At 41.7% G+C, this 23,018-nt stretch overlaps 1 protein-coding gene and 1 long non-coding RNA gene across 10 annotated transcripts in view; one reads left to right on the top strand and one right to left on the bottom strand.

Annotated features, from left to right (window-relative positions):
* LOC105008122 overlaps positions 1-23,018 on the bottom strand; it is a 493,667-nt gene that overhangs the window by 192,481 nt on the left and 278,168 nt on the right. The window contains exons 1-2 of one of the 9 annotated variants that reach the window (XM_034295305.1): positions 22,852-22,961; positions 22,442-22,735 (exon numbers count right to left, since the gene is read on the bottom strand). The exons of the other annotated variants lie outside the window; for them this stretch is intronic. Of the exons in view, the coding sequence (XP_034151196.1) occupies positions 22,442-22,735; positions 22,852-22,894 (337 nt within the window). The 5' untranslated portion in view covers positions 22,895-22,961. Of the gene's footprint in view, positions 1-22,441; positions 22,736-22,851; positions 22,962-23,018 lie in introns of those variants that run through there. 9 annotated transcript variants of the gene reach the window in all.
* Positions 1-23,018, top strand: part of LOC114840416 — a 415,324-nt gene that overhangs the window by 173,754 nt on the left and 218,552 nt on the right. The gene's annotated exons all lie outside the window — the stretch shown is intronic.

Raw genomic sequence — 23,018 nt, 5'->3', positions numbered from 1 at the left:
ATCAGTTTGACACCTCTGGTGCAGGGAGTCTTTGCACAGACTGCTCTCAGAAGGCCTGAATAGAGAATGAAAGGAAATATCTGCTCCTGTTCTTTTCTCCCTTTTTTTCTCCCCTTTTTTCCTCCCTTTTTTTTCTAATTTGGTAGTTAGTTGTATGTGATTATTATCATTGATATCCTGTGTAATGGCTAAAATAATTTTCTCAAAGTAATTTGAAAAGAATTGGGCAAGTTCTTGACAGAAAACATAGTTAAAGAAAATCTGTATTTGATAAACAGTACTTACTGGTCACTTCCTTGAGGGACATCCAGTAAATTCTGGCTCCTAGGTACATGCTTCAACCATGTAAAAAAGACTTAATAAATAAATGGCCATCTGCAGATGTATTGCTCACAGACCTCGGGGTCCTGAACTCAATGACATTTGAGCTGTGTGGGATTATTTAGAAAGGAAAAAGGACACATAGCAGCCAAAACCAAAATAAGAGTTACTGTTAATCATTCATAAAGCTTAGAAAAATTCAACACTGGAATCAAAAATCTAACTACGGCTCTCTAAAGCAATTTAAGCTTTAGAGAGCAAAATAAGTGATGACAAACAGACATGTTATGCCCGCTTGACAAAACCTAACCCATCTTTCCTAAACCTGCTAACACTTTCTAACACCACTTAAGAAAACAACCTACTAATGTATAGGATATAACAGGCAAATTACCTTATATTACACACAAAGCCTTGCATTATATATCTATCAATCAATCCGAGCAAAAAGAAAAAACAAAGGTGTGTTATCTTGCAATTGTTATAACTATTGACAGGCTGTCATTGTAACTAATTGGTTCTTGATCATCCTAGCTGGTTAAATTAAGGTGGAGGTAATACATTTAAATGAATGAATATTGCACCTCTAAAACATCTGAACAACAACTCAACACAAGTGAACAAATACCATGCTCCAAATAATGGTAAACCTTAGAGACGTATATAATAGAACAAATACCGCCTGCATTTAACCCGTCCAAACATCCAGATCCCAACAGACATTTAGTGAATACATGAGTCCACATAGACATTACCCTACAAACATCCACCTAGACACCACCCTACAAACATCCACATAGACACTACCCTACAAACATCCACCTAGACACCACCCTACAAACATCCACCTTGACACTACCCTACAAACATCCACCGAGACACTACCCTACAAACATCCACCTAGACACTACCCTACAAACATCCACCTAGACACTACCCTACAAACATCCACATAGACACTACCCTACAAACATCCACATAGACACTACCCTACAAACATCCACCTAGACACTACCCTACAAACATCCACATAGACACTACCCTACAAACATCCACATAGACACTGCCCTACAAACATCCACATATACATCACCCTACAAACATCCACCTAGACACCACCCTACAAACATCCACCTAGACACTACCCTACCAACATCCACCTAGACACTACCCTACAAACATCCACCTAGACACTACCCTACAAACATCCACATAGACACTACCCTACAAACATCCACCTAGACACTACCCTACAAACATCCACATAGACACTACCCTATAAACATCCATATAGACACTACCCTTCAAAGATCCACATAGACACTACCCTACAAACGTCCACATAGACACTACCCTAAAAAAATTACAAATTCAACATACACTAATAATTCAAAAGAAAAGAACCCACCAAACTCAATGCCCATACCTTACTAGTTCATTCAGTTTCTAACACTTTTCTTTTCTAACTTTTTCCCATACTACATCGACTTGTTTAATTTTGTGTCTTGCCATTGCAAGATATTAAAAAAACTACAATGTGGGGTTTTTCCACTCTCTCAGTGATGGTACATCCTTTGATTTTCAATATATAAGCGAACCTTTCTTGACCATTATTGCTGAGAAAATAATCACCCATCCCACTTGGTATCTCATATCACCCCTATATGTCATGTTCTGAAATAGACAAATGTACAAATTCTAATACATAAACATATTATATCTAATATAATATATCAGATAGCCAACTTTGCAGTATGTACCATAGCTGTTGTATTCTTTTACACACCCAGAAAGCATGAATGCTTGAGTCTTTAAGTTTTTACACTTGTGTCTAGCCATTTACGGATTTGTACAGTATATATTTTGTTTTTAGGTTTAATACTGGTGCATTCTGTAAGTAAGGACACCTATGAAGTTACTACCTTTAGATTTGCATAGGTATTTCAATAGGTTTGGGAAATGTGACTGGTGTATATTCATTTGATGACCTTTAACACTAAAGTAAAGAAAATTATACAAGCCTGTGTAGAAAACTGATTAACCTTCTTTCATAGAAACAGACTAGCTGCTCCTCCATCCATCCATCCATCCATCCATCCATCTTCTTCCGCTTATCCGGGGCCGGGTCGCGGGGGCAGCAGTCTAAGCAGAGATGCCCAGACTTCCCTCTCCCCAGACATTTCCTCTAGCTCTTCCGGGGGGACATCCTTCCCTCACTCGTGAACAAGACCCCTAGATACTTAAACTCCTCCACTTGAGGCAGGCACTCTCCACCAACCTGAAGTGGGCAAGCCACCCTTTTCCGACTGAGGACCATGGCCTCGGATTTGGAGGTACTGATTTTCATCCCCACCGCTTCACACTCGGCTGCAAACCGTCCCAGTGCATGCTGAAGGTCCTGGTTAGAAGGGGCCAACACGACAACATCATCTGCAAAGAGCAGAGACGAAATCGTGTGGTCCCCAAACCTGACACCCTCCGGCCCCTGGCTGCGCCTAGAAATTCTGTCCATAAAAATTACGAACAGAACCGGTGACAAAGGGCAGCCCTGCCGGAGTCCAACATGCACTGGGAACAAGTCTGACTTACTGCCGGCAATGCGGACCAAGCTCCTGCTTCGGTTGTACAGGGACATGACAGCCCTTAGTAAAGGACCCAGGACCCCATATTCCCCAAGCACCCTCCACAAGATGCCGCAGGGGACACAGTCGAATGCCTTCTCCAAATCCACAAAACACATGTGGATTGGTTGGGCAATCTCCCATGAACCCTCCAACACCCCATAGAGGGTATAGAGCTGGTCCAGTGTTCCACGGCCCGGACGAAAACCCCACTGTTCCTCCTGAATCCGAGGTTCTACTATCGGCCGTATTCTCCTCTCCAGAACCCTGGCATAGACTTTCCCGGGGAGGCTGAGAAGTGTGATCCCCCTATAGTTGGAACACACCCTCCGGTCCCCCTTCTTAAAAAGAGGGACCACCACACCGGTCTGCCATCCCAGAGGCACTGTCCCCACCGCCACGCGATGTTGCACAGGCGTGTCAACCAAGACAGCCCCACAACATCCAGAGACTTGAGGTACTCAGGGAGGATCTCATCCACCCCCGGTGCCTTGCCACAGAGTTTCTTGACCACCTCAGTGACTTCAGCCCGGGTGATGGACGAGTCCACCTCAGAGCCCTCATCCTCTGCTTCCTCAAAGGAAGACGTGACAGCGGGATTGAGGAGATCCTCGAAGTACTCCTTCCACCGCCCGACGACATCCTCAGTGGAGGTCAACAGCTGCCCACCTCTACTGTTTCCCTCTCCTGAGGCGCCAGATGGTTTGCCAGAATCTCTTCGAGGCCAGCCGATAGTCCTTCTCCATGGCCTCACCGAACTCCTCCCAGGCCCGAGTTTTTGCCTCCACAACCACCCGGGCTGCAGCCCGCTTGGCCTGTCGGTACCCGTCAGCTGCGTCAGGAGTCCCACAAGCCAACCAGGCCTGATAGGACTCCTTCTTCAGCTTGACGGCATCCGTTACTTCTGGTGTCCACCACCGGGTTTGGGGATTGCCGCCTCGACAGGCACCGGAGACCTTACGGCCACAGCTCCGAGCGGCCGCTTCGACAATGGCGGTGGAGAACATGGTCCACTCGGACTCAATATCTCCAGCCTCCATCGGGATCCAGTCGAAGCTCTGCCGGAGGTGGGAGTTAAAGATCTCTCTGACAGGAGACTCGGCCAGTTCCCAGCAGACCCTTACAGTACGCTTGGGCCTGCCGAGTCTGTCCAGCTTCCTCCCCCGCCATCGGATCCAACTCACCACCAGGTGGTGATCAGTTGACAGCTCCGCCCCTCTCTTCACCCGAGTGTCCAAGACATACGGCCGCAGGTCAGATGAGACGACAACAAAGTCGATCATCGACCTGCGGCCTAGGGTGTCCTGGTGCCACGTGCACTGATGGACACCCTTATGCTTGAACATGGTGTTCGTTATGGACAAACTGTGACTAGCACAGAAGTCCAATAACTGAACACCACTCGGGTTCAGATCAGGGGGGCTGTTCCTCCCAATCACACCCCTCCAGGTGTCACTGTCGTTGCCCACGTGGGCGTTGAAGTCCCCCAGTAGAACAATAGAGTCCCCAGTCGGAGCACTTTCCAGCACCCCTCCCAGAGACTCCAAGAAGGTCGGGTACTCTGCATTGCTGTTCGGCCCGTAGGCACAAACAACAGTGAGAGACCTATCCCCGACCCGTAGGCGCAGGGAAACGACCCCCTTGTTCACCGGGGTAAACTCCAACACATGGCGGCAGAGCTGGGGAGCTATGAGCAAACCCACACCTGCCCGCCGCCTCTCACCATGGGCAACTCCAGAGTGGTGAAGAGTCCATCCTCTCTCAAGGAGTGTGGTTCCAGAGCCCAAGCCGTGCGTAGAGGTGATCCCGACTACCTCTAATCGGAACCTCTCAACCTCATGCACTAACTCAAGGCAAGGCAAGGCAATTTTATTTATATAGCACATTTCATACACAATGGTCATTCAAAGTGCTTTACATAAATATCCATTTGAAATAAGAAAGAATAAAAACCATTAAGAATATAAAATCAAATACAGAACAGTGAAGAAATAAGAAAAATGAAAACCGTTAAGAATATAAAGTCAAATACAGTTTAGAATAAAAAATATAATAAAATAAAGGACAGTGAAAACAGTTGGACGGACAGTGGCACAGTGCTCATTCATTAAATGCAAAGTAAAATAGATGTGTTTTGAGTCTGGATTTGAATGTGACTACTGTAGGAGCACATCTGATCTCTTCTGGAAGCTGGTTCCAGCTGCGACTGGCATAATAGCTAAAAGCAGACTCTCCTTGCTTAGAGTGAACCCTTGGTATTTCTAGCTGATGTGATCCTAATGATCTGAGTGTTCGTTTGGGTTTATATTCATTGAGCATATCTGCAATGTATTGAGGTCCTAGGCCTTTGAACGATTTATATACCAGTAGTAATACTTTAAAATCGATCCTATATGTAACTGGCAGCCAGTGTAAAGACCTGAGGACTGGTGTGATATGATCATATTTTCTGGTTCTGCTGAGAATCCTGGCCGCGGCGTTCTGTACGAGCTGCAACTGTCTTATGGTCTTTGTGGGAAGGCCAGTGAGGAGTCCATTACAATAATCCACCCTGCTGGTGATGAAAGCATGCACTAGTTTTTCTAAGTCTTGACTAGAAACAAAGCATCTAATTCTAGCAATATTTTTCAGATGATAGTATGCTGATTTAGTTATTGCTTTGACATGACTACTGAAGTTAAGGTCTGACTCTAGAGACACACCGAGATTCCTGACTTGATTTTTAGTTGTTTGACCTTTAGAGTGAAGGTACGCGTTCACCTTGAGAACTTCATCTTTATTTCCAAACGCAATAATTTCCGTTTTATCTTTGTTTAACTGAAGAAAGTTTTGGCACATCCAACTATTTATTTCATCAATGCATTGGAGCAGGGAGTCAATTGGGCTGTAATCATTTGGCGATAGGGCTAAGTAGATCTGTGTGTCATCTGCATAGCTGTGATAAGAGATTTGGTTCTTTCTCATTATTTGGCTCATTGGGAGCATGTACAGGTTGAATAGGAGTGGCGCAAGAATTGAGCCTTGAGGAACTCCGCATGTCATGGACGTCCACTCAGACCTATGGTCTCCTATACTCACATAATACCCTCTTGCTTCTAAGTATGACCTGAACCATTTTAGGACTATCCCAGAGAGCCCCACCCAGTTTTCCAGCCTGTCTAGAAGTATGTTGTGATCGACAGTGTCAAATGCAGCACTGAGATCAAGTAGTATCAGCACTGATAATTTGCCTGAGTCAGTATTTAAGCGAATATCGTTTATTATCTTAATGAGCGCTGTCTCTGTGCTGTGATGCGGTCGGAAACCAGATTGAAAATTGTCAAAGTATCCGTTTGAGCTTAAGAATTTGTTCAATGATCTTGCCTATGAAAGGAAGATTTGAGATCGGTCTATAGTTGTTTAATATGGTCTTATCCAGATTGCTCTTTTTCAGGAGGGGTTTGACAACACCAGTTTTCAGGGAGTTTGGGAAACTTCCAGAGAGAAGTGAGGCATTTACCACTTTTATGAGATCTACTTCTAAACAGTTTAACACACTTTTGAAAAAAGATGTGGGAAGTGCGTCAAGGGCACATGTTGATGTTTTAAGGTGTTGAACAGTTTCTTCCAAAACTTTGCAATCAATTTCTTCAAAATCAGACATAGTAACCACTTTCTCAGGTTGTGGTTGGATCTGTCTGACCCCAGCACTACTCGAGGATGTGCTGATCACCTTTCTGATATTATTGATTTTCTCAGAGAAAAAGAATGCAAACTCACTGCACTTGCTGTCTGAGAGCATTTCCCTGGGAATCTGGCTTGGGGGATATGTTAGTCTATCGACAGTAGCGAAAAGAATGCGAGTATTATTTAGATTTCTGTTTATAATATTTGAGAAAAAAATCTGTCTAGCTTTGCCTAATTCCATGTTGAAAGCATGGATGGTGTCTTTGTAGATGTTGTAATGGACTACAAGTTTTGTCTTTCGCCACATGCGCTCTGCTTTTCTGCATTGTCTTTTCATATTTTGCACTGCTGTCGAGTTTCTCCAAGGTGCTTTTTGTCTACGATTCTTCCTGACTTTCACAGGAGCAATATCATCAATTACAACCTTTGAGTTAAAAGAATCATCGAGAAAATCAACAGAGTCAGCAGATATGCTTGGTGTTAAAGATATGGCCTTCATAAATAGTATACTAGTGTTCTCATTTAAGCATCTCTTCTTGACAGACACAGATCTAACTTCAATGGCAGGAGAGATCAATATATCAAAGAAAATACAGAAATGATCAGACAGTGCTACATCCTTAATAATAATTGATGAAATATTTATACCCTTGCTGATAAGTAAATCTAGAGTGTGTCCACGATAGTGTGTGGGTCCATGTACATGCTGAGTCAGATCAAAAGTTATTAAAACTGTTTTGATTTATTTTGCCATATTGTTTCCTGCATTATCTATGTGAATGTTAAAATCTCCAGCAATAGCAAAACAGTCAAACTCTGAGGAAACTAATGATAACAGTTCTGTAAAGTCCTCAGTAAAGGCTGGAGAGTATTTAGGAGGTCGGTAAATAGTGATAAGTAAAATGCGAGGAGCACCTTTTAACACAATACCCAGATATTCAAAAGACTGGTAGTTCCCAAATGATATTTGCTTACATTGATAGACATCTTTAAAAAGAGCAGCTACTCCCCCACCACTCCTCATTGATCTGCAGACACTCATAAAATTAAAATTAGGAGGGGATGCTTCATTGAGAATTGTTGCACTGCAGTTGTCTTCTAGCCAAGTTTCATTTAGAAACATAAAATCCAGGTTGTATCTAGTTATTAATTCGTTGACTAGAAGTGATTTATTTTTAAGTGAGCGGATGTTTAAAAGTGCTAACTTAACAGTCTTACTTTTTGTCCCCACAGTAATTTTAGTTTGACGTGCAATAGGCACTAGATTAGATGGGTTTGCTGTGCGGCTTTTGAAGGCCTTAGACTTTCTATCATGTAATAGAACAGCAATAGAGAAAGATACAGGCACATTGGGTTCCCGCTTGTTCTGTAAACATTTGATAAAGTTTCTGTTGTCACAGCGGGGACCCGACACACATCACTGAGAGCTGGTATCAGTTGTTTTTGGTACACCTCGAACAGAAGGAAGAGGGTGTGGGCCCTGGCGTTGTGAACGAAGAGATCTCACAGGAGGAGGGGGAGCTGGGTCCGCCGGCTTTGGTGGTTGAGGAGCCAGCCGTTTTTTGACCGGTATCTGGGGGCTTGCAAAAGAGTGGGATAATATGGTTCCAGCACACACCAGTTTCTCCATTTTCTCTGGGAAGCATAGATGAGGAGATGCTGGAGAAAGAGATAAAGTATGTGGTGAGAGGGTCTTTTTCTCAGGTGTAATCTGAGGCTGTGATATGTCTGTGACATCTAGTAAGTTGGCAAACCTTGGTGGGCAGGGCTCAGCTGAGATTGTGTCCATGAGCAAGGGTTGTTGTGGCTGAGTGGTGTTATCATTGTCCTTGTATAATCCGTTCACCGCATGTCCATTTAGGTGCTGAAGTGAAGTCCTGTGGTCATTCATAGTGTGTCCAGATGTGTATGTGCCATTCTGGTTGTGTGGATTGGCAGAAGGATGACGGAGGAAGAAGTAGATATTGTCCTTAAGCACTCTTGACCCCAGTTTGTTTGGCTCCTTCCCCGCCAGCGAACTCAGGCTCCTTCCCCGCCAGCGAGGTGACATTCCACGTCCCTAGAGCCAGTTTCCGTGTCCAGAGATCGGGTTGTCTAGGCCCCTGCCTTCGACTGCCGCCCGATCCTCTTCGCACCGGCCCCTTATGGTCCCTCCTGTGGGTGGTGAGCCCACGGGAGGGCGGCCCCACATCGCCCATTCGGGCTGAGCCCGGCCGGGCCCCATGGGGGAAGGCCCGGCCACCAGGCGCTCGCATACGAGCCCCAACCCCGGGCCTGGCTCCAGGGTGGGGCCCCGGCTGCGCCATACCGGGCGACGTCACGGTACTCAAAATTGTATTCATCATTAAAGGGGTTTTGAACCGCTCTTAGTCTGACCCATCACCTAAGACCTGTTTGCCTTCGGAGAACCTACCAGGGGCACATAGCCCCAGACAACATAGCTCCTAGGGTCACTCGGGTACTCAAACCCCTCCACCACGTTAAGGTGGCAGTTCTTGGAGGGGCTGCTCCTCCATTTGTCAAAATGCATATAACTTCCAATTAAGTATATGGAACACAGAGCAAGTGAGCTGAGTGAGAAGTTGTTTCTACAACAGAGGAAATCAGGGCAACTGCTGGGGGTAAAATTGTGTTTCAACTCTATAAGATATTTCTTTAACCTTTGCTTTCAGTTTTAACGTGTTCATGGCCCAGGAAAGGTAAAGGGGCTGTGAATTCTGTTTTGTCATATTAATGGATTAGCTTTACTAATTGATGGAGCTGTTATGGAGCATCCCTCCAGTGAGTAAGGTAACTGAGTACTAGCATGGGGACAGTGGGTTTTGTCTCCATATATGGATGTCTCTCTCTCTGTGTAAAGGCTGAGTTGACTTGTCTTTCCACAACTTAGCCATCAAAAAAGTAGATGACTGCTTCTTTATATATGTATGAATTAAGGTAAATTAATTGGTACAATACCTATCTACAAAGGAATGCATTATTCCATGAGGATGTTCACAAAAGAAAATGGCTATCATCCCCTCCTGATAGATTTATGTATCTTAAAATGTTTAAGGATTGTCAGTTTTTGTACAGGTTCAATGCTGGTTTGTGTCACTGTGAATCTCTTGCACAATAATACACAGCTGTGTCTTCAGCCTGCAGATTTTGCCCAGTTAAAGTAACTGTACTGCTGGATGAGTCCACTGTGAGGCTGAACTTGTTTTTCAGTGAATCCTTGTAGGCTACATTTCCAGTATATATGCTTCCAATCCACTCCAGTGCTTTCCCTGCAGGTTGTCGAATCCAACCTGTCCAATAGCTAGATACAGAGTATGAGACCTTACAGGAAATGGTCAGTGGTTGACCTGGCTGGGCAGCCATAGAGGGTGGCTGAGTGAGTTCTTCACAGTGAACACCTGTGGACAAAGCATGTATAATATTATAATATTACTCACTACACGCAGCAATTTAACAAAACAAAAAAGCCATCACTAATAACCCCCCCCCCCCTTCCAGGTAACCTCACAGGTAATAGCTGCCAGCAGCAACAGCAGAGATACAGAAAACATGGTTTATGTTGAAGATGCTCTGATGGGAGCTGCTCTTCTCTACTCTCCAGGACTCAGAAGACCTCTATGGACAAACACTGTTTAAGTAGGGAAGGAACCAGAGGGTGGATTTGCATTGACGTAGACTAGAGAGACTAGTGGGAGTTATCAGAGGGTTTATATCTGTATATCTGAGCATAAAAACACAACCATTGTAATCTGAAGACACTTGTCATCTTTGAGAATGTACCACATTAATATAGATACTTAACTGTTTACAAAATCTATTGGATGTACATACATTGCCAATTCAATATGTGAAATACTAGCTAAAGATTAGGGACAAATTCTGAATGAAAAGAAACATTGCCAATTCTCAGTGAATAAATGACCTGGAGAGAAGGTGATGTTATGCCTGTTGGTGCATCAACAGGAGAACTCGCTTAATTAAGTTAATAGGTGTCTTATATCTGTCTCACTGTGCTATGATACTGTATGTGACCTTCGACTTGTTTCTCACCTCATGATTATGGCCAGCTGATAATGTATGTGCATGTATTGTGATTGTAGAAATACTTCCTTTTTACTCCAGATGGTGTTTGCAAGGTTCCTTCCATTTGTTTTACTAATGTGAGTCTCTTGCACAATAATTCACAGCTGTGTCCTCACTCTTCAGGCTCTTCATCTCTAGGTTCAATTCACTGTTAGAGTTGTCTCTGGAGATGGGGAATCTACCCTGGACTGACCGGGTGTAAGATATTTGAGTACTCTGTGTGTGTACCATTGCAATCCACTCCAGTCCTTATCTAGTGCATAACACAATTACTGAACATGTAGTACAGGTCAATTTATAAGATTCTCCAGGCTTTTGAACTACTGGTTCAGACTCAGTCAATGTCTGACCCGTAACACGTGTTGAAACAAAGTACATATTTTATCAAAATTAAATGTAAAACAGAATGGATAAACATTTGAATAAAAAATAAAAAATGAATCCACAGACTCACAAACAACAGCTGCCAGAAGCAACAGAGATGAAGACAATGTTTTCTGTTGCCCCCATCCACATGCATTATCAACACCACTCCCCTTTACTGAACACCCCACTCCTCCTTAATTCATTATCAACACCACTCCCCTTTACTGAACACCCCACTCCTCCTTAATTCATTATAAACACCACTCCCCTTTACTGAACACCCCATTCCTCCTTAATTCATTATCAACACCACTCCCCTTTACTGAACACCCCACTCCTCCTTAATTCATTATCAACACCACTCCCCTTTACTGAACACCCCACTCCTCCATAATTCATTGTCAACCCTCCGTCCCCTTAACTGAGATCTTTCACTGGCTGTGAGGTTCTGTGTCTGGCTGTTCTGTTTTTTTACTTTTCCTGTTTTCTACGTTCTTGTATTTTGGTTCCTGTTTGTTATTTTCTATTATCTTGAACATAGATTGTGTCCTTTGTTGTTAGACCCACATGTGTCACACCTGTTCCCAAGTGTTCCCTACTTAGTCGGTTTAGTTCTGTTCCCTCATTGTAAGGTGTAGTTGTTCGTCACTTATTGTACTAAGTCTGTTTAGATGGTTCAGTTTTCACATTCTCTGTGTACTGAATCTAGCTAACCCTTTTTGGAATATTCTACATGCCTTTCTTGTATTTTTGCCTGTCGTTTTGACTGCCTCCTTGTCTTCTCGACAACCTGCCTGGTGTTTTTGGTACCGTTGCCCGTCTGTATTGGTTTACTGTGTTTCGACCATTTTCCTGTCTGACCACGATGTCCTGCCCGAAACCTTGCGTCTGCAGCCACACCACTTCCCCTCCCTTCAATGTTACTCCTCAACACTTCATTATTACACACCCACACTAGGACTCATTTTGTTTTTCCCTTTGAAAATATAAATATTAAAGTTTTATTACTGTAATTGTGATTGCAATTGTAAAATGATCAATCACAAGGTAACATGTCATTATAATAGTTAAAGTTTCAGCAAGTCCATTAAATGAAATGTTCCCACATTTTTAGGGGTTTCTTTCAAAATAAACGCTACATATCTATCAAATGTACTACCGAACTACTTCCACATTTCAAACAAAATATTTAACTGAACATTGTTAGTATGGATTGAAGCAAGCAGATTGAAAAAGTGTCTGTATCTCAGTATAGGGTTACAGTTTATAATATGTTCCAGGAGGAATTATATACAGTATGTGTTATTATATAACTACATGTTAATATGGATGTGTGAAATCCATGTTATCCATATAAATTATTGTAGTATGTATCCTTGCATAAAACTACAGTGAGCCGCTTCAATAAACCTTACAGTGTTGAAAACTTATGTCAATGTAAAAAATATGTGGTGTTTTTCAGAATCTCACAAACTGACCTGGCAGGTGTACTAGCACATACTAACAGGTATACCCGGTTTGATGGAAATTCTGCAGTTTAGTTTAGAGTTCTGGGAAATATAGTATCCATGGCATATTTTTCAGGAACTCAATTCCAAATTGGGCTCTAGCTGTCGTTTATACTTGTGGATTGCAAAACACAGCAGCCAATTTAACAGAACATGCATTATTTTATTGTTCATGTTGGATAAATCTATAAACCATTGAATTTACTTAAGCGGAAAGCTAGTAATTTACTGCAACACTTCTACTTCTCATACGCCTTACACAAAATATGTTCCCATATTACACTGTGCATATTGGACACCAACATTACAGTGTTTTCTCTCATAGTCCGTTCTCCTTATTTTTAAGTTACAAATATTTGGGAGTTGTTGTAACGACTGTGTCCTCTGCTGCCTCTCCTCCCCCTGCAGCAGGCAGGCTCCAGCGGTCAACATCACCAGTCTTCTAACACCACCGCCCATCTCATTCATTCCTTTCACCTGTTGTCTTGTTTAGCGCACCTGGTCCTCATTCTAATCATTCCCCCCAGTATACATGTTCCCCCTGCTTCCCCTGTCTTTGTGTGTTATTGTCTCGCCTGCTTAGAGCATTGTCAAGCTACGCCATTATTTTCACTATTAAAATACAGTTAACCAGTACAACTTTGGATTCCTGCTCCTCATTCCTACTTGAGCCTGACAGTTGTAGTGTAATTCTGTTTATTGATAACATTCATTCAATGATGTCTTATACATTTGCCCCCCAAAAAACTGTCCAGCAGAGTTCCTCCAACTTAAGTTTTGCAATCCACAAATATAAACGACAGCTAGAGCCCAATTTGGATAAAATTATCAAGTTGCCCGTGTGAATATAAACAGTTTGTTTTTACAGTTTGTGTGATTGTGTGTGGATAACATTGATATCACTGTGCCATCATGTGTTTGTGAATAAAAGAACACAGATACATCGTTGCCTCACTGAGATCAGGGTTGATCTGTTTTTGTAAAGCGCTGCAGTCTTCTGTGTCACTGTGTCTCTGGCACAATAATAAACAGCAGAGTCTTCAGCTTTCAGGCTTTTCACTTCTAAGCTCAGCTGGTTTTTGGAGTTGTCTTTAGTGATACTGAACTGGCCTTGCAACGACTGGGAAAATGCAGTGCCAGTGCCAGTATCAATCCGTCCAATCCACTCTAGTCCTTTTCCTGGTTTCTGACGGATCCAGTGCATGTAGTAGCTTCCCATGGAGAATCCAGACACAGTACAGGACAGTGTTACTGGCTCTCCAGGTCTCTTCACCACTGATTCAGAGGAGGTGAGTGACTGTCCCTGAACAGCTGTAAAACAGATAGAGATTATAAATTCCTGTGAGTATCACTGCTCCTCTCCTCTCTCCAAGATTGTGTACAAATAACTCCAGATAACTCACCAGAGATGACAGCTAGGAGGAACACACATTCTAGAACTCTCATTGTTTAGTTTAATAAGTTCTGGATGTAGAAGAAGAGACTGGGAGGTGTTGTTGTGACTGATCTTGATGGTGGTGGTTCAGTTATTATAACAGACTACTGGAAGGGGAGGAGACCTTGGCACTTGGTATACAGAAGACATTTGCATCTCCATGGTGTTAAAAGGCTCTTCCATTATTACTCTAAAGACCTTGGCAGTGGTGTAAATATGTAGCATGCTCAGCTATTTTGCCATTGTTTAAGATCTTTTGTTTCAGAGAGCACTTTTTATTGATTATCTTCTATTTAACCTAAAAAAAATGGTATTCTGGAAATCCATTGCTGATTACCCAACCGATTATTCACCAAGTGGGTTTTCTGTTTACATATTGGTGCCCTAGACAACTAAAAAGGTTTGAAAAAAGAAAAAAAAAACTTCTGTCTAGGTTGAGCTTTCTGTCTTTCATTAAATTGTGGCTTTATTTGTGACATTGTGTCACGCCCTGATGCATTTCCCCTGTTGTCTTGTCCCCACCCCCTCACCTGGTGTTCCCGGTCCCCCATTAGCCCTGTGTACTAAGACCCTGTTCTCTGCTCTGGGGGTTGCCACATCGTCTTGTCTTGTACAGTCGTTTCCAGCGTTCTATGTGTCTTATTAACCACTCTGCCTGTCATTCTACCCCCCGGTTGCAACCCTTGCCTGTTTTCCAAGATTTTCTCCTGTACCTTCGACCATCTGACCGCCCGACAACGAACACTGCCTTTCCCCCACTGCGAGCATGTCTGCTTCACCTGTACCTTCGACAATCTTATCGAACACTGCCTGTCCCCCACTACGACATTGCCTTATCCCTGTTGGTGCAATAAATACTGTGACTCGCCCTCCTCTGCCTCTGTGTCCGCTTTCGGGTCCCTGCTTGCTTGCAGTCCTGTCACATTGCCCATTGCTTAAACACACATTTCATGGCCTCTGCACACATTTGGGTCTATGTAAGTGCATTTGGGATGTATGATAATAGACTATTAATGAACTTTTCTTCAGATCTGCAGAGAGTCAGATTATTTGTCATGTCATGTGTTTTATATATGTTTGACATACATTTGTAGTGATATATCTTTCCAAATCCTTTCCAAGGGCAACCAGGCCAAGCAGGTTCTGGACCCTGGTGAGCAGGCACCGGGAGAAAAGTAATAAAATACCAGAGGGTAGTGAGAAAGTTGGAACATTGTAGAGAAAGCTGGAAGGGCTGAGGACTGTGCTGAGGAGTAGCCCACATCACCTGCAGAGCCCAAAGAACCTCTTCGGGCTCCAAGACCTTGGACGCCAAGAACCTCCAGGTTATCTGCCCTAAGGAGATCACAGCATCAGTTGATTACCAATTGAAAGAATATTTGACTCCCCCCCCCATCCTGTCTAACAACAAAAGAGTTTAGGTGCTCGTCTAGCCAATTATATTTAGATTATATTTACGTAATTTACCTGACACCATCATCCAGAATGAAATAATTGGACACTGACTTAAGTTTTGTTATTTTGCCTGTTTATCAAAATATATTCAAGTTACAGTTAAATATTGAATAAGTGCAGTCTCTCGGGTCAATTTTAGGTCATTCACATCCAAAATGGAGGAAGGGTGTCTTTAATATGTAGGCCCCTCTTTTTCAAGGGAACAAATGTAATTGGACAGTTGACTCGAAAGCTGTATCATGGACGGGTGTGAGCTATTCCTTTGTTATTTCTTCATCAGTTAAGCAGGTATAAGGTCAGGTGTGGCATTCGCATTTGGAAGCTATTGCAGTGAACCCACAACATGCGGTCTAAGGATCTCTAAATGCCAGTGAAACAGGCCACCCTTAGGCTTAAAACAAAGAAAATCCATCAAAGAGATGGCAGGAACATTAGCAGTGGCCAAATCAACAGTGTGGAACATTATGGGAAAAAAGGAATGCACTGGTGAGCCCTGCAACACAAAAAAGCCTGGACGTCGACAGTGGTGGATGATCGTAGGATCCTTTCCATGGTAAAGAAAAACATCTTCACAACATCCAGCCAAGTGAAGAAAACTCTCCAGGAAGTAGGCATATCATTATCCAAGTCTACCATGAAGAGAAGACTTCACGAGAGCAAATACAGAGTGTTCACCACAAGGTGCAAACCATTCACAAGCCTCAAGAATAGAAAGGCCCGATTAGACTTTGCTAAAAAACCATCTCATAAAGCCAGCCCAGTTCTGGAACAGCATTCTTTGGACAGATGAAACTAAGATGTACCGGAATGATGGGAAGAAAAAGGTAGAAAGAAGGCTTGGAACAACTCACGATCCGAAGCATACCACATCTGTAAAACACTGTGGAGGCAGTGTAATGGCTTGGACATGCATGGCTTCCAATGGCAATGTGTATTTGGCAGTGGCTCAACGAGGCAGCAGACATACAACGATAGCAGGAACCACGTTAGAAAAAAATATGGTTGTTTCGTTTGAATGAATCATTTGCCAAAACAGTCACTCAAATAGTGGTGGATTAAATTCAACCAAACAACTGCTCACATTGTTTCAAGACAGTGGACAGTATATGCAGTCAGAGAGAAAAAAGTTGTGCTGTTTTTTGATGTCCAGCATGCAATAATAATAATAAACCACAATAAGAAATGTCATGTCGCTGTGACGGTGAGGTGATGGAGAGCTCCGTCATCTACTGCTCTTCTCGGTTTCCTGCTGTACATGAACTCACCTCGGACTCCTTCATTTGTATTGTCTCCAATTATCATTCACACCATGTCCCAATCAAGTCATTAGTATGTGTTTAAATGTTTCTCCTCTGCTCCCCTCACTTGTCTGTCATTGTTCCATGTCTACATTTGTTTCGGTACGTGGTGAGTGTTCCGTTTGATTTATACCTTTGGTTTCGCTTAAGTTTCAGTGCTCGGTGTTCCTTTATATAAAAAATACTACATCGACTCCCACTCTGCTTGCGCCTGGTTCCTTACTCTCCACCACTACGCAACTCATGACAGTAGCCTTCCCAGTACTTCTAATTGCAACATCATTATCTTTGTTTCTACCAAACAACCAGTAATCTTAAGTTGAAATAATATTTTATTTTGTATTCAAAATTATATGAATGAGATAGCAACAAAAAGCAAGCTGTAGATGAAAACAAAAAGTCCACACACCATTATGATTATCATTTAAAAACAAAGTCCATTCTCCGGTACTTCTTCATGAATTGAATAACAGCAGGTTCATGTAGCTTGTCTTTGGATTTAACGACTGGCTGCAGACATTGCGCCAAATACCCCTGTTTCATAGTCCTATTTATCTTTACACCTCTTATGAATGATGCCAATTCCAGGCCAGTCGTGAGAACTACAGTCTTTAATTACTCAACACTCCAAAGCCGGTTTATGTTGCAACTTTTCACAAAGAGGAACCGCAAAGGAACTATCAACAGTCAAGAACAGTTAGAACAGCTCCAGCATGGGACATTCTACTCCTCCCTAATTTGAAGGAAACCCCACCACTGGGCATTAGGCCATATCGCGAAAACCCAAACCTCACCATTGTTACACCCCCCACCCCTTAGAAAATAAAAGCATTTTACTGGAATGTTTAGCCACAGCATATACCAGTAAAATGCTTTTATTTTTTAAGTAAAAAAAATACAGTATTTCACAATGAATGGGTACAAATAAACAGATGTACAATTGTTAAAGTAGTCTAAAACAAGTTCGACAAGAAAATGCTTGTACGTACACTCACAGCGACGCAGCATCAGAACGTTCTCTAAAATGTACAAACAATTTAACAGGGCTACAAAGTTGCAAGAAAATAGGTTACGTATATTAAATCAAATCAAATAAAGATTGCTACACATTACTAAAAATGCCTATGTAATTGAAGTGAAAATAATTAAGTTTAAAGTGGAAATGCTTTGTAATATAACATCACACTTCTTGTGAATCTGTTTAACATTTTAAAAAGGCTTTTATTCAATGACTTCTTTGATATTAAACTTTTCCTTTGTTGTCATGGTAAACAGCCACACACAAATAGTAAAACTATTATTTTGGAACAACTTTTGTTGCACTTCAAAAACAAAAAAATGTAAAACCATGTACAAAATTTACAAAATATATTTCAGTGTGTTAATGGATGCAATTAGATGCAATTATTGGATTAAAATTATGTTATACAAGTACAACATTTTAAAATTACTGTGTCCATGGTACAAAACAATGAATGTGTAGACGTTTATTCTTGATTGTCATCATAAATACTTCAAACTATACACCGAGCTTATAACCATTGGCTGAAGTAAAAAATACTTTTGAATGACTGACTCATTAAATTTTATTGTTCAATTGAACGATTGTTTCTACCCAAAAACAGAATAGACTGTTTGTTTTACGTTTGCAAAGATAAATAGATCAAGACAATAGCATTAAAGACATGTTTGTAACTGGACACATGGTAGACCTACAATAATTTATATAGTAGTTGATTTTTTATTGTAGTTATAAACATTGTTTATATCATAAGCTAAACCGAGCCTTTGCATATATAGAATAGACACATGAAGGATTGAATCATTAATTTCTATAGCTTGAATAAATGATGATCATTGGTTCACCCCCGGGGTTGGGGGCTATGAACATGACTGACTCAAATGAACTAAATGGCTTGACAGATTCCAACTCTTTACCAAATGACTTGAAAAGATCTGAGTTAGTTAACAGAGTTTACTTCCCATCACTCACTGTAACGAGGACGCGCATGGAGGACGCGCGCCACCCCTCCCGACGTGGTGTTCGGAGCACGTCATCGCCGGCCTTCTAGCCACGCCGCTCCTCCTCCCACGGCACTGTCCTGTCTTGTTATTGCACACACCTGGTGTCCATTCCCTCATTAGATCGCTTATATAAGTTCCTGTGTTTCTGGCTGTCTTTGTGTGGTATTGTTCTATGTGTGGTGTACATTTTGTATTGAGCTGTCTGCACGCTTGTTTTGCGCCTGTGCGCTTGAGTTTTACGCGTGCCCTTGTGTTAATATATATCTATAGTGATTGAAACTACCTCCCTGCGTTGGTTCCTTATTTCACGCACCTACTACACCGTTTTCACTCACGCCCAAATCTACCCGCTGCTTAAATTGTGTAATGGTTAAACACACAGACTGCCGTGTAGATAACAATGGATCTAAACCAGACAGGGACAACAGCATTCATCCCTTATGACCGTGGGCCAGCTGAACTAGGCTTGCCTGGTTCCTTTTCTGGTTTGTACATATTTGAGCAGCTTTGAATCAATTTGAGCATTGTAAAACACAACTGTGACTTTAACATGCTATTTCTGATCCTTTCCTGAGCAGGAACATCTGGGTCATCACATATCTACCGACAGATCCACAACATCCTTGAGGTCACTATACTGGACTCCCCAAAAAGACTGTAAAACAGCCGCAGCTCATTCAGAATGCTGCTGCTAGATTGTTAACTAGGACCAAGAGAACAGAGCAAATCACTCCGGTTCTTAAATCTTTGCACTGGCCTCCAGTCAGTCACAGAATAGATATTAAAGTGACACTTTTAGTCTATGAATCACTGAATGGTTTAGGTCCCAAATACATTTCTGATATGTTTGAAGAGTATAAATCGAGCAAGGCTCTTAGATCCATGAACTCCGGTCAGCTTGTAGAGCCTAGACTCCAAACTAAACATGGCAAAGCTGCGTTTAGAAGTTATGCATTACACAACTGGAATGAACTACCAGAAGTTCTTAGAAGTGCCCCAAAGGTATACATTTTTAAATCCGGGTTTAAAACACTTCTCTTTTCACGTGCCTATGACTGAACGCTTAAACTTAACCGCACTGTTTAGCCTTTCAGCTTTTGTAGCTTCCGCATGGAAATTATTACGGAATTTACCACTTATGTTTCTATTTCTTTTTCATTCTATTTTCTTATTTTATGTTTTATTATAATGATGTTTTATTGTTATTTATTGTTTTTATTCTAGTATTTGTTTATTTTCTAATAACTTTTTATATTTCTCTTTTTCTTTGTAAAGCACACTGAAATGCTTCTGTGTATGAATTGTGTTGTATAAATATACTTGCTTACTAAACAAAGTATACAATATATGAAAGTGCAAATGCAAATGCGTTTCATGAATATCTTACATGTAATAATCATTTTAACCTGTATTTACTATTCTGGACAATTTGGTCCTGTTCATGGCATTCAAGTTGCCATACAATGTTAAATACAAGAAACTTTCAATTATGCATTTGTACACCCTTTAAAGAATGGACTGGCTCACACCAAAACACCAACATTGTCTGAACAAATTTTTGGCACTATTCACTGTAAAATTAAAGCAGTTTTCTAAAATGTGTCTTTAAAACTGTCAACTAACATCACAGGATGTCTATTGATAGAAACAGAATGGGTTACGTGGAAATTCCTTCTGTTGCATATTTTAATTTCCAATCATTTTACTAACATTGATTTTCAGGGTACTGTCCATGCACCAATTCTGGAGAAACGGGACATTAATAAAATACATATTTTCTTTCATGATATCCCCTTCATTCATGAGGCCAACTAGAGCCATGTCATCAGCATATTTAAATAGACTGGAGAAAAATCATCTTTAATCATGATTTCATTACTGTAGTCAGAAAATAATATACGTGATAAAACATCCTTGTGGTGCCCTGTTATTTCAAACCAATTTATCTGACATGATACCATGTGGCCGGTCAGACAGGAAGTCTCTGATCCAGAGAATGAGGTCACCATCAAGTCAATTAGCTTTGCAAGATAATACGTGTTTTCATTGTTTACATAGAGGATGTTTGGCTGTTGTATTGCACACTGTTTGGGTAATGTCATTGCTGTACATATAGGGCTGTATCCTCTAATGTACTGCATCTGTATTGGGGTTGTTGTTTGGCAGGAATATCTGTTTGTATCATAAGGAGTGTTAATTAACTCAAGTCATCATTCAATAAGAATAGGAATTTGAAGATATTGAAAATCAGAGTAGAGTCTTAAGAAAAACATCAATATTCCATGCAAGAGCCAGTTAATGCGAGGAAACATCCACCCGTGCTACTCTTGTAAAAGGAAGGCTCTCCCGGTGACTATCACTGTCCCGAATCCTCTGACTTGGTGTACACACTGTGAACAACTATCTCTGACCTACTTAATGAAATGACACAAGTCTCCCACCAGGCCCACAGTGAGGAAATCAAAGGACCATTCTCCTGGATAGCCGAGCTATGGGGTCAGTATTTCTGGGTGGGCTTTGAATGGGTTGGTATAGTCATTGTAATCATAGTAGTTATAGCCCTTTTAGTATCTCTCGTGTGCATCAGCTGCCGATTGGCTCTGAGTAGGTTTTGCACGAAGGATCAGTTTAGCTTAGAACTGAGAGACATGCCTTAGTTTGAGACATCCCGATGTTTAACATGACTGATTCTCCCAGATCTGAAACCTACTGACTCATTTACTTTTTCTGATTTTCTGATGCCCATATATACTGACTACACCACGCTAAGTCCACGCTAAGGTAAAATATTCACATAGTTAACCTGGAGTTGCCCCGATGGTATACATCTAACCTAGAGGGGGCCTATGTGATTCTTCTGATAAATTGAATTATTGTAATAAATGCATTATTTTAATAAATTAATTATTTGTTTATATTGTCCCAGATGGGACAAAAGGAAGGAAATGTAAAGGATTAATTTATTACCATATCCTTATTTATCCATTATTCTGCAAATTAACCTTAATAAATTGACTGTTTTTGACTAGGCGTGAATTTGCTTTAGACTGTTCATGTATGCCACATATAGAAGGAGACCTAAGTCAGCATGCCCTGTTCTTAGTAGTGATCATGGCCACAACCAAGGCACCAGGCCTCAAACCTATCTTATCTATGGCCCTGTTTTGCTCCTCTGTATTCTTCCGTTTGTGTAGGACAGGGACTAGGGGTAGCTCAGATCAGGAGGTCTGGTAACTCTGACCTAGAACTATGGTTGCCATGACAGTGTAGGGTCTTATCTGGTTTTTCTTATTAATATGACGACTTGTGTTTGTATGTATCTTATAGCATAAGAGATAATATTTTCGGGAGCTGACAAGGAGGGTTTAAAGAGTTGAAAGCAATAATGTATAATCAGAAAAACTGTTATGACACTGCTCTGTTGGTCTCTATACTTATACTCTGTTTTGTAAAGACGATTGTACCCGTGGATCAGTTATCCTTCTGAGGAAATCATTTTATTTTAAAGTGGCAACTGGAAACTCACATCTCACTTTATCGCAAGTCTTCATGCCAAATCGTTACAACTTTTTAGCCCCCTCCTGATTACAGATTACTCCACTGTTAACGGATGAAGTCTGTTTTTGTACATGCCTCGGGCTGGGTTGTGTCACTGTGGGTAACGAGCACAATAATATACAGCTGTGTCCTCAGTCTGCAGACTCTGGCCTTTTAAAAACAATGTGTTGCTGGAAGTGTCTCTTGTGATGCTGAACTTGTTTTTCAGTGAACCTTTATAAGCTGTGCTTCCATCAGTGTCTATCCGTCCAATCCACTCCAGTGCTTTCCCTGCAGGTTGTCGAATCCAAGCTGTCCAGTAGCTAGATACAGAGTATGAGACCTTACAGGAAATGGTCAGTGGTTGACCTGGCTGGACAGTAATAGAGGGTGGCTGAGTGAGTTCTTCACAGTGAACACCTGTGGACAAAGCATGTATAATATTACTCAGGATAAACAAAATCATATAAACATTTTCACAAAATAAAAAAAAGCCATCACTAATTTGTGTTTGGCCCCCATCCAGGGACACTCACAGGTAGTAGCTGCCAGCAGCAGCACCAGACATCCAGAGAACATGGTTGATGTTGAAGCTGATCTGGTGGGAGCTGCTCTTCTCTACTCTCCAGGACTCAGAAGTACTGTAAGGACAGCCTGACTGTTTAAGTAGAGACGTGGCAGATTGTGGATTTGAATAAAGAGG

Source organism: Esox lucius, chromosome 11 (assembly GCF_011004845.1).
Source record: "Esox lucius isolate fEsoLuc1 chromosome 11, fEsoLuc1.pri, whole genome shotgun sequence".
Lineage (NCBI taxonomy): Eukaryota > Metazoa > Chordata > Actinopteri > Esociformes > Esocidae > Esox > Esox lucius.
The sequence above is the reverse complement of the archived record's forward strand: the minus strand, read 5'-3'. Positions and strand labels throughout refer to the sequence as shown.